We start from the raw sequence: 18,175 nt of genomic DNA, 5'->3' as shown, positions 1-18,175 counted from the left end.
ACACAGACACACACACACACACACACAGGAGCAATGAAGCAACAAAAGTGTATGTTAAAGGAGATGCACACATAAATGAGAGAAATGCTGCGAAGTGAGATGATGCCCCCCCCCCCCCCCCCCCCCCCCCCCAATCTGCAGATACACCTCTGTTCTCAGCTTTTAACTGCGTTGTTCCACTACACTGAGCCATATTAGTGCCGTCCACACACCTGTGCAAAGTACTCCTCTGAGATCCGCCCGGCCCACTCGATGCAGAGCTCGAGCGGTCTGCAGGGGTTTGACACATCTGCGCACTTGATCAGCATCCTCTTTATCAGCAGACGGTTCTCCGGAGAGTTCCTGATGTTAGCCTGACTGTCGCAGTCGCTGTTCATGCTCTGTTGGAAAGATGTGGAAGACATAAAGCATCTGCACACACACAGAAAAACATGCACACGTAGAGACACACAGTCCTTTTCAGTAACACTTAATGTCACGTGTCTGCAGGTAGATTTGCCCTTTAACATATATAATAATTTCATATGAATTCTTTAAAGGAGACTTTCAAGACTTAATTGGCACATAACAGACCAGTAAAATAAAGTGTTGCCATCTTCTGTGGGGGATGTTGACTCTCAGATTGTGATGCACAAAGCCCACTGACACTTACACTTGTGCTGGTCTCTTCTATGGCAGCCATTGGCTTGTTGATGCTGTTGACAAACTTGCTGACGTGCTCAAAGTGTCTGGTCATCTCTGTGGCCAGCACCATGTCGATGATGGCCTGTCGCAGTGTCCGGAACTGATTCCTGCAAGAGGGTGAAGAACCAGTTGGATCAGTGTAACTGAGCAGCTGAGCATAGGGAGAGTTACAGCACAACACCACCACAGACCTGTCGATGTTCTTAAAGATGTTGCTCTTGCTGTCCCGCACTGTGAGCTGGAAGGCGAGGGCCGCGTGGTGGCTCTCCAGCACGGCGGTGTCGTTGTAGAGGATCGCCAGTTCGCTGCCAGCGTTGCACAGGAAGGAGTTGGTCCTGCCTGGGTGGTCCACGTCGTGCACCGTGGCTGCTATCAACGCTGCCACCTCATCCAGCTGGTCCAGACTGCCCTGAATGAGAGAGCAGAGGCAGAGGGGGGGGCGTCGGTACTGGACTGCACCGTGCTGGTTTAGTGGATATGTTGTTAATAAGTGATGGAGGATTCTCATAAACACACTGCTGACTGATCTGGGGTCTGTTTTTGATGCCGGTGCCAATAACGTGGGGTCAAAACAAAACCATAATCCGTGTAATGGATGTTACATCTTTAAGATTTTGCCACAGCTCATTCAAACAAACAGCAGCTGCATTTTAATCAGCTGTTATTATTGACATTGACATGTGAATTTGCAGAAGCCGGAGTTGTTTGTTTTGATTTCTGGTTAGCGGACATGGTCCAGACTCTGGTGTTATATAAGCAACGTTCTGCATGTGTTTTACTGGATAAAAGCTGTGGAGGGCAAGTCAGGTCAATTTCATCTATGTTGTCCGAAATCACAGATTTTTCGCAAAAGGCTTTATAATCTATGTGACACCCTCAGTTTGGATAAAACCTTTAACAACAAAAAAAACATTACATCCACTGTATCTGTGGTTACATGTCTCCAAGTCCATTATCAATAGAAATGATGGAATATATTAATGTTCAGTATTAGAATGAATAATTAGGTCTTATAGTTAATGTAAAGCACATTAAATATTTAAAGATCACGATCACACCCTCAAGAAAATCAAGTGTTTAACCTTGTTAATGTCCATAAGATGTTTTTATATAATACAAGACTTATTAGTGAAATATAGAGTTAGAGTGTTTCCACCTTGAACCAATGACAGTCTCATAAAAACAGATTCAGAAAGCCAAAGATTCATATGTCATAGAACCTGAGGAACCAATCCTGTCACTTGTGGGGATGGGGGGCGGGGCTAAATAAACCTGAAACCTCGTCAGTACAGAGAGCCTTAGCACAACCACTAACACTGTGTCAGCCACTGCCAGTTACAAGCTAACAAACAACATAAACAAATAAAAGATGCTAACTACGCTAACTGTTCTGATCCATCTGCTCGTTTCATTCATGCTTCATTCATTGGCTGTCAGCTGACTGGGAATGTCCAATCATATCATGTATAACAGTGAGGCCATTATAACCTGACACTTCCCTCTATTACTCCTCCACACATGTTGTGTGCTCTACACTTTCTAACATGTGCTTCTCTTCTAACCTTGACCCTCTCCTTGCGTAGGAAGTAGGCAGTAGCGTGCAGGACGTCTGCGGCGTGCGTGGAGTTGTGGTAGGAGTTGGAGGAGTGGTAGCTGCCCTCCATCAGCTGCAGCCACGAGCGCAGCGTGGCATCCGAGCAGTTCAGGAACTCGCACACTCCGAAGCTCGTGAAGATCTTCAGCCCGAGATACGTCAGCGGTCTGCAGGGGGTCACACACAGCACTGGGTTTAAGCCGCAAATCAGTGTTTTCCAAAACTTTACCCAAACCTTCAGCGTTCTACTCTTTTTGTGACATCATTGTATCTTTGTAATCTCTTCCTCCTGCATCCTCATATAGTCTAGAGATGGCTGTAGGTGGAATGAGAAGATCAATACCTCTCTGTCCAGCCAGCAGCTAGTTAGCATAGCTTAGCATAAAGACTGAAAACAGGGGGAACAGCTAAAAGTTGAAAAAACAATTAGGTATAAAATGGACAAGTTGTGGTTTTTGGTGGGTTATGAGCCTGGAAACCTCTGAGTTTCCTATTTACTCTACAGAACTGAGAAACCTGCAAAATCTCACACTACTCCTTTAATGGTTGTACTTGTATTTTATTTAATAAAAATAGACAGAAAACACAGCACATTTGAGACTGACCCAGTTTTTTTTAAAGGTAGGAAGATGTCAACCACCAATATGGAGGATGCAAACGTAAGTGTAACCTCACAATCAAGTAACTGCTGGAGTGATGACTAATTGAAACGACGCAATAAGCAGAATCAGCAGCACACTGACTGAGAGCTTCAGCCTTTATTTTCTACCTCTTGTGTGTTGCTGCCTCCAGCTCCAGGATGTTGAACTCCCAGCACTCCTCATCATTCAGCATCTCAGCGATGGACGGAGGAACGTCATTCAGGGTGACCGGGATGGCCAGCTGGCTCTGGCTCATATCTATCAGACAGACAGAAGTGTACACACACAGACACACAGACACACACACACACACAGACACACACATGGTTCAAGGTGATTTGACCATAAAAGGGGGCAAACCAAGAGGCAGCTCTGTGTGAGCTTTGATGGATAAATACTGGATGACTTTGCCAATCTTGCCTCTTTAATATCTGTATACATGTCCAAACACACTGGCTAAGTGTCTCCCTTTGTAAATCTGGTCCTTTGAGACTGTGGTTCAAAGATGGTGTGTGATAAGATTGTTTGAAAAACTGTCAGCAGCTCTGATGTAAGGACACCGTTTTCATCTTCTTTAACAGACCCTTGATTTTGATCCTCTCTCAGTTAAGTGTTCTTGTGTCTTTAATCATCATAATGGAGGTTACATAATAAACTCAGAGGGAAGAATTCACACTGTAGAAAGCTAAAAGAACACGGTGAAGCTTTCATCATCATTCATCAACTGAATATTTATTCATGAGATTCACCAGCGGCAGCGGACGCCATGTTCCGTAATCCGTGTGATGATGAGGGTCTGTACTCCCACATGTTCTTAACTCTAACATTAAGTCAACGCTCGTCTTAGTCATTAGAGTGTGAATAATAATTTCTTTAATATTCTTCTCCTCAGAACTATGAGGGCTTGAATGGCGCCTTCCTCACTCACCTGTTAGCTTTGTTGCACTGTTAGCAGAGTTTGCTAACATCGATTAATAATAATCAGCCACAAAGAGGTGAATATATTCTATTCATATATGAATATATTGTATTGTATATATGTCCTTGTATCAAGAGTGATATTATTTTATTATTATCACATAAATACATCCTCTGGCTATATGAAGTTATACGTTATAACATATGTACAAATACAAATTTTACTGTGGGTATTTCATATATATATTATAAATGTCTATATGTTTTTATATTATAATTTTTATATGGTATAACATGCTGTTACCAATATAAATTTAATTCACAAGATATAAAAATTCTATTAGCTTATGTAAGTTTTTTAAATAAATTGCCATTCTGGGAAAGTAGTCTCTGACTTTTGGACCCTGCTGTTTATAATATCAACATATATTAACAGGCTTTGGGCTGGATATATAATCTACAGTATAAGTTTCAATAAATAAACATACGTAGACATGTATGTCAATGTATGAAATTGTTCAAATTTTTAACAGGTTTCAAATATGATTTTTACATCTATGTTTTTATTTTATATGTACTTATATCAGATTTAGAGAAATTCAGTATATGTCCACATATTACATTTTCTTATGGGTTATATTTAATAATAGTACATGATAATGTGGTTATTCACTGATGCTCTAAAACGTACTTTTGCAGAAGACATATTCATTCCCAGAGAGTCTTCGCAGCCCGTCCTGCGGAAACAAAAAGAAACAGCTCAATTAATTACAAATATAAACGTACATTAGTGCCAAATATGACAAATATTTACTATCAGTAGGAATGGAAGAATAAAAATATCTCTCAAAGACAACAAAACCAACTATTTTAGTCTCTTACTACATTCCCTCTCAACTTTAAACCCATTTGTTTCTTCTGGAGACAAAAAAAAAAAAAAAAAAAGGCTTAGTCATTTCCTAAAACAGCTGGTCAGTGTTGTGTCTAAGACACGTTACTGTAAATAGCCCATTTGTTGGGGACTATTTTCAGCTGCAGATTAACACACGTTTGCTGCTCTGGTGGGTACATCTGACAGCAGGACTGTGGACGCAAAATAAACTGTGTGTGTTCCCAGTAAAGAAGGAACATGTGACCCAGAGCAAGTTTTTGGAAACAATGGTGCTCCATGGCACAGGGGAATAACACACATCAGGCTCTGGATACACACACAATACTTGTTAGTGCAGTCAGTTCCATTTAATGGGATTTATAGACAAAGAAAGAAAGAATTTCACCAGCTTTATCTTTTGAATAGAATAAACAAAAATCTGTCTTGCTGGATGGATGTTGTTGTTTCAGCCGATGGATCTGAAAACTTTCACACCTGCGAGCTGTGACTCACATCGCTGAAATTTAAAAAATGAAATAAACAAAGAATCTGTTGGCTCTAAAAAAATACAGACTTGATTTGAGTGTGGAGGCCAAAAATTTCATCAGTGTCACATGATGAGGGAAGAACATATTCACAGACTGTGTCTAATCTTCCCTTATAAAGTGTTTTGTTTATGAATGAACATAAAGAGCACACAGTAAGAGTCTGTACTGCTGCTTACACTCATGAGCCCCCCAACCAGGTCGTTGGTGTGGGGGTCATCTTCTTTGGAGGCGAGCTGAGGGGAGTAGAGCTCGGTGGTTCTCAGGATCTCCAACACGCGGTCCAGGGCCTCGGCCACGGTCACGGGACTGCTCTCCTGCGCCGCGTTGATGATGTTTATTACCTGGGGAGGAGGTGGAAAAAAAAGTCCCTACTCTGTTGCAAAACAAGACCCCACACACAAACAGATGCACAAAGAGGCCTCTGCAAGACGCGCCGTAACAGAGTGCTCCTTTCTTTAAGCATGTGTCATGGAGATGTGCATGTGACGCTGGAGAAAACCCGACTGGGGGAAAACAGCTAAAAAAAGCTGCTGCTCAAACACACAAGGACATCACAGGACCTGCAGCAGGAGGCAGCGCAAGACAATATGACATACTCTACACTGTATGTTATCAAATGAGGACGCAGCCAACAGCTTGACCTGGGTTTGTTGTTGCCTGCAGCATCCGCCCTCCCCTCCCCCACCGCCGCCACCACCACCGCCATGTTACATGAGGACAGTGGGGTCATGGAAAATTTGTTGAACCCGATCACTGAAACGCCTCTGAATGTTTCCATTAAAATGTGATGTTCACAAAAACACACAAATCCCCTGATGTTGACAGCATCAACTGTAAATACTGGTGCAGAACAATGAGTCCAAAGACACGGTGAGCGTTTCACAATGATCCCAAGAAATTCAGCTTCCTACAGAGCACAGGATTATTTTTCCTTCAAGCAAACAACATCATCCACACAGTGAGGCTGAATATTTAGTTTCACCACAGAACAGTTACTGGTTTGGGATATGGTTTTAAATCAATATTTTAATTTAATTTTAACACAATTTAGTCTATTTAGAATTAAATTCTCCACAAACTACTGTACAATGCACTTAAACTAACCCTCTCAACAGAACAGCACTAATACCCCAGAAAGTGCAGTTGGGTGGAGGGGGGTAATGTTTTTATTTGTGTCTGTCTATTGCAGCTTCCTGTTAGCAGGACTTCCTGAAGTATGAAGTCTGGTTATTCAGCAAGAAAGCGAGTTTAAATATCATTTGTAAAAAAACAGGGGCATGGCAGTGACACATCTTCTCACTAATAGGATATCATATTAGTTGTTATGTCTGCCTGTTAGCACTTGTTAAGAGGAAACCCTCCATTATTGCCTTGGTCAAACAACATTAAGGCAGTGGAGACAGCTCTAATGGAGGCTGAATGGCTTTGTGGTGTTGGGATGATACATTCAAATGCTTAGAAAGTTGTACTGATCTGAAGTCAGATCTCATGTCCGAGCTGAGGCACTGAAATCAAACTGTGTGATCTCCTGATCAAACGAGCCGATAATGGGCCATGAGAGAAAATCCAGCATGTGAAACCTGATGAGGAACGAGCTCGGAGTGATTTCTCCTCCCTGGAAGAAACGTTTGTGTTATGAAATGCTGAAGGCGTTAACTTGAATAAAGGATTCAGCTTGAAACTGAGCCCCGCAGACAGCAGTTTTCCTTAACTCTGTAGATGGTTTTCTCAGCTGAACAGTTTGTGTTGTGGTCTGTTGTTGGAAATTCTTATATATATATATATATATATATATATATATATATATATATATATATATATATATATATATATATATATATATATATATATATATATATATATATAGCACTTGGATGAACTATGTAAGGCCTGACTATGTAAGGCCTGACTGACTGTTTTTCCCCCTGTTTTATTAAAACACATTCAACCAATCGGACGAGATGTAAATAAATGGTAAAAGCAGTATTTTATTTTCAGACATTTTGGGGGTTTGGGTTAATAATGATTAAAAAAAGAGAAATTTAAGCACAAAAGCAGATGTAGACAAACTTCACTCTAATCTAAAACCTTAGTGTATAAGAAATACTTTTCCCGCACACAAGCAAATATCATCTAGTTTTACAAAGATTATAGTGTAGTCCATAAAAATAGATCTGTATTTTAAATATCTTTTATTTTACTTAAACAGGAAAAAAAAAATCAGCTTATTGTTTTAGAAGTTATTTTTTGGGAATTTATCGTCTTTTATTTTGAAAGCCACAGTAGTAGAGAAAGAGAGGGGATGGCAAAGGCCCCCGGTCGGACTCAAGCTAAGTCTTTTTATGTTGTTGGAGTCCGGAAAGTGCACAAATATCAAGTGATGGATAAAAGCATCTGCCAAATGAGAGAATGTAAATGTAAACATACATAAAAAAGTTGTCAATAAAAGAAAAGAAAAAAATTAAACGCCAAGAATAATTTTTCTGTGCAAGACGACTGAATGCTGAAAGCGGCGTACCTTGGTGATGGGAGCCTCGATGGTCATGGAGTGAATCCTGGCAACGGAGGAATATCTTCGATTCTGTAAACTGGGAGCTGTAATTCAGAAAATAATGATTTTGTGTATTGTGTCTGCATTGGTTAGGCCTAATCAGAGGGCTTGTGAATGAAAGGTAAAAAGAAGGGGATATATATAGATGTAGAATAAAGGTTAAAGAATAAAGGAGAAGGAGGAGGAGAAGAGTTATAGAGTGAGAAAGAAAGAAAACAGGTTGATTAGAGAAGACAGATGACAAGAGAAGCAGCACTCGGCTGAGATACCTGAAAATAGCAGCAGCTGCGTCAAAGCGAGTTGAGGAGGGAGGTATATAATGTCATCAGCCCACAACATCTCTCTTTAGTTCAAGTACCGACCACAACACAGGCTGAGTCATTCTCTGATTTGCCGTCTCAAATCATCTCCCCATTCTTCACCTCATTCTTCCTTTGTGTTCCAGCTTTTGTTATTTAACTTTTCTCTTTTTTTCCCCCTCCATTGCTAATTTATCTCATCTCCCCCTGTCATTTCCCGCCCCTCCTGCTCCTCCTCTCTGCAGAGAGCTCGGCTCAAGCTGGAGCTCCATTCGTTCAAACAGATGATGCTTTTTTTGAACGGCCTTACCGTCACTGCTGCGGGAGCTGAGCGATCTGGCGTCGATTGAATCTTTCCTCCTGTCCCGGTGACGCAGAGAATGGCACTCTGCAGAGAGAGAGTCAGGGAAGTGATGGGCATAAATGTACAGCACATGTTTCCACTGATGGAGATTTATACTGATGTAGGTGCTCCGTTTCATTTCAAACATTATACATACACAAACACACATATATAAACATTATATATAAACTTTCTTTCTTTTTCTTGTAAAGAACTTGTCCCAGTTTGTGCCTCATGTACATTACCATTACATTTTTGATAAAACAAAAGACAGTTCACTCATAACTTTTCTTATTATCCCAAAGAAAACACAGACAGATATTCTGTTCACTTTGATAAAAACACTGCTGATAATTTTTGTTTTTGTTCCTGAGAAATGTCAGAATCACAAATATATGATATTAATATACATTAAGTTAAAAAAAAAACATATTCTTTGTGCAGCATATGAAATATTTCTTCCAGATGGTTTGTACAAATGCAGTCTGAGCCATTTTAATCTGTGACCATATTTAAAGTCTGTAATAAAAATCTTGACATAAAGAATGAAGAGAATCTGGCAGCATTAAACATGTGGTTGTGAGTTACCTGACTGAGAATGTTCCCCACTGCATCTCTCCTCCTTGTTGAACTTGTGGACCTGATGGACAGAGAGCGGGAGCAGATTAAAGTCCGAGTCTGGACCACGAGTCACTGTTACTTCGCCTTCGCTGTGAGGAGTGTAATGGATCTAATATCCTGCTCCCTCAGAATAACAACACTGGCAGGATTAAGATTTTGATGTATTCCACCAGGAGACAAAAACACAGCAGAGCAAATACATTTGAACTATAAACTGTAAATTATCAAATACAGATTATTTAAATAGAATAGAAATAGAATAGAAAAATAGAACAAAGTTGAAAGAAAAATCTTTGTTCATGTACTCTACTCCTTACATTCCCTTAAGATTATCCAAAGAAAGAGTATCTATATTTCATGGGTATCATTTTGGTATTTTTTTTTAGCGTAAAATAATCGACCTTAAAGGTCCCATGTTTTACTCTTTAACAGTTTTATTTGAGGTGTTGATCTCCATCAGAAGATACATTTGTGGTTTTAAGAACCAAAAACCATCTCAGTGTAGTTTTACATCTCCTCTCTCAGGCTTCTCTCTGGAGCTCTGGTAACAACAGGTCAGTCAGCCAATCAGAAGAGAGGATCTGAGCTTCTCTTCTGATTGGCTGACTGTTTTATGAGTGATCTGATAAAAATATAGCAGATTTCAGGTAAACACTTAGAAAAACCAAATCCTGCAAGTTTAGAGGGTGGATCCAGGTGGGCGGGGCTAGGGGCGTGACTGCTTTGTTGTGACATCACAAAGTTCCAGAAGTTCTGACGGCTGGTTTTAAGGCTCAGTTTCTGAATACAGGCTGTGTGCATTTCTCTGTGGACTGAGGCTTTGATACTTTCACAGTATTAATGTAGAACCTAGACCTGCTTTATAATCACAAACACATGGACATCTACCTTATTATAATATGGGGCCTTTCAAAAACACACAGTGAAGACACTGCAACATTTCTATACAGTTTGCTGGGCAGCTTGACAACTTTAATCCCACTTTCTCTTCCCCAGCTCCGGCTGTAGATAAAGAAAATCAGACGAAATTATCTGTTCAATCGTCAGGAGACAGTTAAAAGTGGATTTGTTAGATTATCTCTGATTCTGACATATTTTTGGATAACCGAAATATTCACTATTATCTTATTTAAAAAATATTAAATGGCAGCATCAAATTCACAAGAGTGATACTGAAAAACACTGGCTACATTTTCCATGACTATGAACCTGACAGCACAATTCCCCTTGTTCATAATAATATATTTCATGCAGGTGACAATTTGTACAGTACATCCTGTTAGTCACGCTCAGGTTATGTAGATATGTAGAGATGAGGAGCCTCTAATCCGGTTGCAGCAGATTTTCCTCTTCCAGTGACTCACTGCACCTCAACATACTGCTGACAGAGCATCACGCACATTTACGTAATGAGGAATGAGTACATCCACGTGAACTATTAATTCATTTTTATGTACAAAATCAGAAAAATGTCATTTTGATTTGGAGAGAGGGGTCTCTGAAATGTGTGTATGTAAATATTCATTTTTAGGATCCATGTGCTCATTTTCCCTTTTTAAAGGACTCCTGTCTAGTTTCTAAGCTGCTTGTTCTCAGGTCTCCAGTGCGTCCCATACTGAGTAAATAGGATTAAGACAGTATAAACACTTCTAATGACATACAAGGTTGCCAGATTTAGCTGGCTGCATTTTAATGGGCTTTTTGGGCTGCAAAGCACAAACAGACATCTAAAAAAAAAACATATTTTGAATTAACTTCACTAAAGCTGGGAAATAGTTGAGATTATGATGGCCCTTAATTGAGAGGGAAAGACAAACAAAACTGACCCTAAACCTGCTGTAAGTCTGGAGTGCTTAAGACAAATACTGCTAACTAAACAACACAATGAAATGGAAACCGTGGTCCACAGCCAAACGTCTGGGTGGGAAAAGATGAGGAATAACATGGGGGTTTAAGTGCTCAGAGGAAAATGTCCCAAGCAGGGATACAGTATCAGTGGTATCTGAATGGACCTCTGTGGCCTTGGGTTGTCAAACGCATAATGGTGTCTCAGTGGAGATGCAGTGCACGCCTCACAACATGGTTTAGCTCCAAATGTCATTGAATACTAAACTTTTGTTCCCACTTTGCATCAGTTCTCTTGTGTGGTGAGAATGAAGTTTAAAAAAAGGACACTCTGATAATACCGCTCAGTTTGACGGCGCACAATTCAGGTTGTGGGGGGACGACTTCCGTGATTTCGAGAATGGGATCAGTCGCTGCCATGTCGAAGGATTCCCAATCCCAACGAGCAGGAATGAATGCTATTTGGCTTTGGCAACGGCTGACTCACCTTATGTACACACGATGAAAGAGAGCAATGAGCTAAAGCTAGTCCCTGTGCAGCTTTGCCTGAGGTATAAATAGCCCTGGCGCCTGGTTGCTAGCCCTCCCAGGCCTTAGCTGGGGATCCTGGTGCTTAGCCGTAGCTTAGCGTAGTATGACGTTATTGGCCTGGAACCCAGCTGAGAGCAGCGACACAGCTGCTTCAGAGGAGCCGTGCACACTCCTCTGCAGAGCTGGCAGCCTGTGAGGCCACATGCCCTGTTAGAGCATTTAAATCTGACACTTCAGCCTCCAGTTCATTTGAAGTATTTATGTAAAAACTCACTGCCAGCAGAGTTTTCAATCAACGCCCAAATCCAGGTTGGACTCAATCATTCACTTCTCCACCAGGCTTGATTGGGCCAGGCTGTAGCGTAGCTTTAGGAGTGCTGACAGACTGACATTTGTTTAAGCTACACAACAGCAAAACCAACTCACTGTGATCCTTCAGAAGTTAAAGGCTTTTGTAAATTTTTGTAGAAGCATTTTCTTTCTCCAAACAGCTGCTAGCAGGCTCGTAAACGAAGGATTTATCATCTGGAGGCTGCAAATCGGCAGATTGGACAGATTAGAGAGTGAGCGGTTCCAAGTTTCAAAGTGCTGCTCATGTGAAGGCGCAGGTAAAGAAAAGGTGTTCCAGGTTTGAATTTCTGCCCCAGGGACCTGAGGGAGTCCAGATCTGATCGGCGATCGAGAAATGTATGGTTACGCTTTCTTCAAAGCTCAGCCAGGACGAAAATCATCACTGAGCACAGCGTTTCCTAACCAAACAGAAAAGTAAAAGACAACTGAAACAGGAACTAGGTGAGTGATGCGAGTATGATTTGACTCACCTGATTGTTGTTGTCAATGTGAGGTCTCTTGATGGCAACGAAATGTCGAATTTTACTGTAGAGAGCAAGAGAAGAATCTGTCAGTGGCGTCTTACCTCCTGAAAATCTCACTTTGGCCTGTTTAACGTTATCTTACCCTCCTTGGCCGATGACAGGTGTTATCTTCACCTGCTGCTGTATACTGTCACCTGACTTCTTTCTGGCGTAGTAGATGCCCTGCCATTCCTGCAGAGACAACAGAGCAGTCAGGAAATGAAGCAGAGATCTTGTATTTGATGGATGGATGGATGGATGGATGGATGTGACTGACCTTTCCTTTCTTGATACAGGTGTTGATGGTGTCCAGCAGGTCGGCTCTGTTCTTGTCGCTCTTGGGGAGTTCGGTCAGCTCTTTCCCGATCAGCTCCCCCTTGTGGTAGCCCATCATCCGCTCGAACGCTGGGTTCACGTACTGGGACAAAACCAGGAAAGTGTTCAAGTTAAAAGATGGTAGTTTAATATATATATTAAACACACACACACACACACACACACACACACACACACACACACACACACATATATATATATATATATAGATATATATATAGATATAGATATAGATATAGAGAGAAAGAGAGAGAGAGAGAGAGAGACATATATGAAAAACCCAAAGTAAAATGTGCACATGAACATATATTGAAATATCTGTGATGAATTTTTATATGATATAAATTGTTATGATCACATGTTAGGAATATATATTCAAACTGTATTAAAACAACATACATATAAAAATTCTATGTGATCATTTATATATATTTTTTATGAATTTTAATGTCCATTCTGGGAGGGTGGTCTCAGATTTTTGGACCCTACTGTGTATAATATATATTGACAGGATTTTGGGATGGATATATATTTACACAACATATGTCAATATGTAATATAAGCTTAAAGCCTGTCATAAACATACATATGTGTATGAACTAGACATTTATGTCAATATATGAAGTTGTTCCAGTTTCATATAACATTTCTATATTTGTTTTTATTTAATAAGTACATATATGTCATACATGGAAATTCAATATATGTATGTTTATTACATTTGCGTTCAAGTGACCTGTTTTAAATATTTATGTCTTTAATAGGAGCCACTGGGCCTGGGGCTGCGAGGCAGACCATCACACTGCTGGTTTGGTTATTTGTTGGATTTGTTTACAATAAAAAAAATAGATAAATAAAAAAATATATATATCACCATCATGATGCCTTTTGACTTTGTATGTGTGTGTGTAAGTACCTGTATGATGTGGTCCTCACTGGTGATCTCCACAGCCTCCTGACAATGCTCCAAAGCAGTGAAGACAGAGTTACAAGCCCTGTGGATGAAGAAAGTCAGAACCTCGTGTATATAAACGTATATGTTTGTTATATTGTTGTTATTATTTGTATATGTGTTGTTGTGCTGCTGTACCTGAGTTTGAACTGGCAGCGAACCTCTCCGTGTTCAATCTGTATGAGCTCATTGTAGCAGGCGGACACACTGCTGTTCTCCACAAACCTCTGGAGGCCAGAGCAGGTTAAGTGGAGTTTGAAGTAGACGGAGAGAGAGACGAGTGGAAAATCGAATGAGTCAGGATTCACTCACCACGACTTGTTTAGCAACCTCCTACGTCATTTTCACACCATCAAACACCGCTGACAATAACTGCCTCTTTGTAAACTGGCTACTTTAGTGTGTGAAGTCTCTTAGAGGCCTAATAAAAAAGCATCTACGAGAAATAAGAACAACACATGAGGTCTACGCTCGTCTGCTCTAAACACACAGAGGGCAAGTTGTTGGACGTACTCTGCTAAATCCAGCACAGAGGAGAGGAAGAACAGATGGCTCGTCCTGGTCAGGCGGTCTATAGAGTGACAGAAAAGAATTACTACCATGTGCAACCACAGTCATTTCTCAGAAACATGCTCCACACTGTACAAAAACTCACTTTTGTGGCACAACGGCGAGAATGACGGTGTTTTCCGAGGGCTTTGTGGCGCGGATCAACCTGGAAATAAAACAGAGGCGGATTAAAAGTCAGCAGGAGTTCACCTCGTCGACACATTGGGCTCAGGAGAAGTGGTTTGGACTCAGGTACAGGATAAACATGTGGTCAGATGGGAGAGGGGGGTGATGTCATTGCCACAAAAAGATGGGCAGATAATTTCTGTGCTTAACACAGAAACACCAAACACAACATCTGCTTCAGAGGTTTCGACCACAAAGCCACACACACACACACACACACACACACACACACACACACACACACACACACACGACGTACGGGAAAGGAGGAAGAAGAAGACGGTGATGGAAGGATGAAAGCAGGCACAGAGGGAGCAGATGATGGAGGAGGGGGTAGTGACAAGGAAAGGAGCGAAGGAATGAAGGAGCAAAGGACAAACAGGGAGCAGCTGCCAAACTGTGGTGATCAGGAGACAGCGGAGACGAATGGATCTGGTCCTTTACTTTGGGGAAATAATGAAGCACTTACAATAAATCACTCTGCAAAATATACGGTGGTGGCTTTTAGTGTAACCAAGAACTTTGGATGGGTTTGTACTGTATCATCTAACAATAACTGAGCCCTGAAGTCTGCAGAAATCATGCAGGATTGAACACAGCAGTCGCCTCAGCTAAATATAAACGGAGGACGACGACCATTTCACCAGCTTAAGACCAAGGCGAGGACGTTTAAACAGAAATAAGGTATTCACACACAACCATTCATCACAAGGCCCACACACGTCATCTGTTAACAGACGTTGGAAAGCAGAAGAATATCCAGCTGTATATTTCACAAAGAAGTTTAAGTTGCACAATTTTATGCAAATTATGGGACTATAAATACATCTTGAAATGCTGACGCACACCAGAAAAGTAACGGGGACAAAACACAGTTTCACACAGGCCAGTTTCACCAGTACAAACATTAACAGCTGGTAAGAACAGGGGAGTGAATTAGGTTATTTCTACAATTGAAGAGGTTTCTGAGAAGTGGCCAGGGGCTTTTACTGTGAAAAAAAAAAAAAACCTTCTACAACTGAACTCCTCTTAGTTCCCCTGGGCCACTATTCAGCTTTCATGTCAACAAACTCATGATGTGTAGTTCAGGCTCACTCTGTTTTAACAGCCTCTTATGAATTGTGACATGCAGCATCCACTGCTGCCTCTTTTATAACACTGAATTGAGCGACCATTAGCGCCCTCAGAAACCAGACCACGCTCAGTCTGCAGACGCCTGTGGTGCTTTAAGTGAACACCAGATGGCACCAACAAGCCCTCCACCACAGCAACACTATACTGTGCAGCTGCTTTTGACACAAACCCTGAGCACTGTTGCATTTGACTTATTTCGTGTAAAATGAAACCCTCATAATTTAGGTGTTGATTATTTTTGAGTTTGCAGTGAAGAGTTACATGCTCTTTGTTTGAAAAGCTCTCTGCCCTTCAGTCTCTTTGTTTAATGTCAAACATGCTTGTTGGTCTGAAAACAGCAACAGAGGAAGAAGCCAGATCGCTGTGCCAGTTGTTGAAGGAATCACGGCGCAGTTAGATGATTAAAGGAATAGTTTGGACGAAGCCAGACTGTTTCCCCAACATGTCAAAGGTCCACATTACAGCAAACACATTATATCATTTTTGATTAATCTGCACAAAAATCATGAAGTGGATGGGCCAGATTATTTCTTGTTGATACTGATCTTCAGAGGTTTAGGTAGGTGGACTTTGTTCCCTTTGGACAGAGCCAGGCTGTGTCCCCTGGCTCCAGTCCTCATGATAAGCTGAGCTAACCGGCCGCTGGCTTTGTCTTTAGTCATGTAACTAGTTCTTCAAGCAAATTTCGAGGAGACGTCATTCTCCAAACCTCAGTCCATTAACAGCAACCAGACAGAAGCAGCGACATCAGGCTCACCGGCAGACGGCCTCAGGCTCAAAGTAGCGTGAGTGGCGTCCATCGATGACGATAATCTCATGGTGCTTGTCCAGGAAACACTCGACGGCAGACTCAGGCGTCCGTGCGATGTTACATCTGAAGCCGGCGCGGTCACAGGCCCACCAGAAGGCATCGCTTTGGCTGTCCTCCTTGGCAAACACCAGCAGGACCTGAGGAGACAGAAGGGAGTGGACGCCAGGGTGAGACGGGGACGCCACGACTGTAGAGTAACTATCTCTGTAGGTCTACACCACATTTACTCTCCACAGCAGCCGCTGTAACACTGACACCAAGGTTACTGACATTTATGACCTGAAAAGTAGCTGCTGAACCAGAAAATGTAAATTTGTGCCAAAAATAAGACAGAAGCTCTGAGCTGTTTAACCTTTTGAACACAGACTATGTTTGATTGTTAGACCCTTTCAATAATTCCCAGTTTTCTAGGATTTACTACATTCCTGGCCGGCCAGACTGCTGTGGATGGATGGAGACAAACCCTGAAGAGTTTGAGGTCATTTTAAAAATATGAGCCTTACATTATGTCAGCTGGGATCAGCTCCAGCCCCTCCACAACCCACAGGGATAAGAGGGTATCTCTAATGGATGGGCTTTATATCCACTATAGAGAACAGAACCACTTAATTTATACCTCAACAGACCTGTAAATCATTCACATTAAGATTTAATGTGTGGGATGAGTCAGTTTAGGGGGTAAAATAACTGAATTTGATCCTTTATAGACTGAGGTGAAACCTTAATGCTGCTTATGCTCATCAGTCTGTTCTTTAAATTATAATGACGAGTTTAAAAACAAAACAAAGGATTATTCAATCATCCTGTCCGGAGCTCTGAGGTCATTTTAAGAAGTGTGTGCATTATGGAATAAAGGCATTTCTTCTTCTTTTTTCTTTTATTTTGAAACAACAAAACAGAACATATCAGGAAAGCAAGATACACAACCCACTCACAACCAGAATACACACTGAGGGAGGGGGACCACTCTAAAGTCCCTTGTAGTAAACTGGATAAACCTTTCAGAGCACACTGATGACGGAGGTGGATAAAAATCAAGCCGCACCTGCAGGACTGAAAGGTGTGCAGTAATACAACATGACAATTTGGACCAATAAAAGGCATTTCAGGGGAAGTTCGTCTACTGGTCATGATTGGTTTGGTTTAAGACAATCTGGCTGCAATACTTTACATATGAAGACGGGGGGCGGGGCTAAATGAACCTGAAACCTTGTCAGTGCAGAGACACAGAGTTTGCATTAGCATTAACACTAACACTGTGTGAGCCACTGCCAGTTACAAGCTAACAACCAACATAAACAAGTAAAAGATGCTAACTGCGCTAACTGTTCTGATCCATCTGCTAGTCTCTGATTCTGGTCTCAACAGACTCCTCATCTGAGTCTGGGTCTGACTGAGGCTCCAACATGAGGCTGAGTCTCTCTGATGTTTCCTCCTCTGACATCTTCATCCTCTCTGCTCTGTCACCTGGAGACCTGGAGCCAGCAGGTGGTGGGCGGGGCCAAGGCCTGGTCCAGGTTTCTCCAAGAGGAATTCAGAGTAGAAGAGCTTTCAGTTTAAAACTTGTCTGGAGAGGAACTTTAAAAAGCACTGGAAGTAGATTTTGTTTCATCAATATAAATGTCTACAGTCCACATCTTATGAGCAATAAAAACAAGCAGTTGCAGAAATGTGTGACTCTCAGTAGCTTCACACCTGGATTGTTTCAACTTTTCAGAGATTCAGCAAACTGAAATTTCAATATAGCATCAGCGTCCCTTGTGCAAAACAGTGAGTTGTAAATTTAACTGGAGAAAACAAACAGTTTCATTTGTATAAGTTATTGTTATCACCTCACTCACTTCAGTTACAAAGTGTAGCGATGTCTAGAAAACCAGAAACAGAGGAGAAAAATGAGCGGTGGCTAC

At 41.4% G+C, this 18,175-nt stretch overlaps 1 protein-coding gene across 6 annotated transcripts in view; it reads right to left on the bottom strand.

The window, feature by feature from the left end:
• Positions 1–18,175, bottom strand: part of pde8b (phosphodiesterase 8B) — a 44,871-nt gene that overhangs the window by 5,399 nt on the left and 21,297 nt on the right. For all 6 annotated transcript variants that reach the window (XM_071466032.1, XM_071466035.1, XM_071466033.1 and 3 more), the window contains 18 exons: positions 16,215–16,405; positions 14,244–14,303; positions 14,102–14,159; positions 13,727–13,815; positions 13,553–13,631; positions 12,578–12,718; positions 12,404–12,492; positions 12,268–12,322; positions 9,038–9,089; positions 8,417–8,494; positions 7,775–7,851; positions 5,433–5,597; positions 4,529–4,574; positions 3,048–3,177; positions 2,247–2,445; positions 876–1,093; positions 653–791; positions 213–380 (listed from right to left, as the gene is read on the bottom strand). In XM_071466032.1, coding sequence (XP_071322133.1) covers positions 213–380; positions 653–791; positions 876–1,093; positions 2,247–2,445; positions 3,048–3,177; positions 4,529–4,574; positions 5,433–5,597; positions 7,775–7,851; positions 8,417–8,494; positions 9,038–9,089; positions 12,268–12,322; positions 12,404–12,492; positions 12,578–12,718; positions 13,553–13,631; positions 13,727–13,815; positions 14,102–14,159; positions 14,244–14,303; positions 16,215–16,405 — 2,034 coding nt within the window. The remainder of the gene's footprint in view (positions 1–212; positions 381–652; positions 792–875; positions 1,094–2,246; positions 2,446–3,047; positions 3,178–4,528; positions 4,575–5,432; positions 5,598–7,774; positions 7,852–8,416; positions 8,495–9,037; positions 9,090–12,267; positions 12,323–12,403; positions 12,493–12,577; positions 12,719–13,552; positions 13,632–13,726; positions 13,816–14,101; positions 14,160–14,243; positions 14,304–16,214; positions 16,406–18,175) is intronic.

The sequence above is a fragment of the Trachinotus anak genome, unplaced genomic scaffold (assembly GCF_046630095.1).
Source record: "Trachinotus anak isolate AG129_WGS33_773 ecotype Australia unplaced genomic scaffold, CSIRO_AGI_Tana_v1 ptg000028l, whole genome shotgun sequence".
Taxonomy (NCBI): Eukaryota; Metazoa; Chordata; class Actinopteri; order Carangiformes; family Carangidae; genus Trachinotus; species Trachinotus anak.
This window is presented reverse-complemented; position numbering and strand designations above follow the sequence as displayed.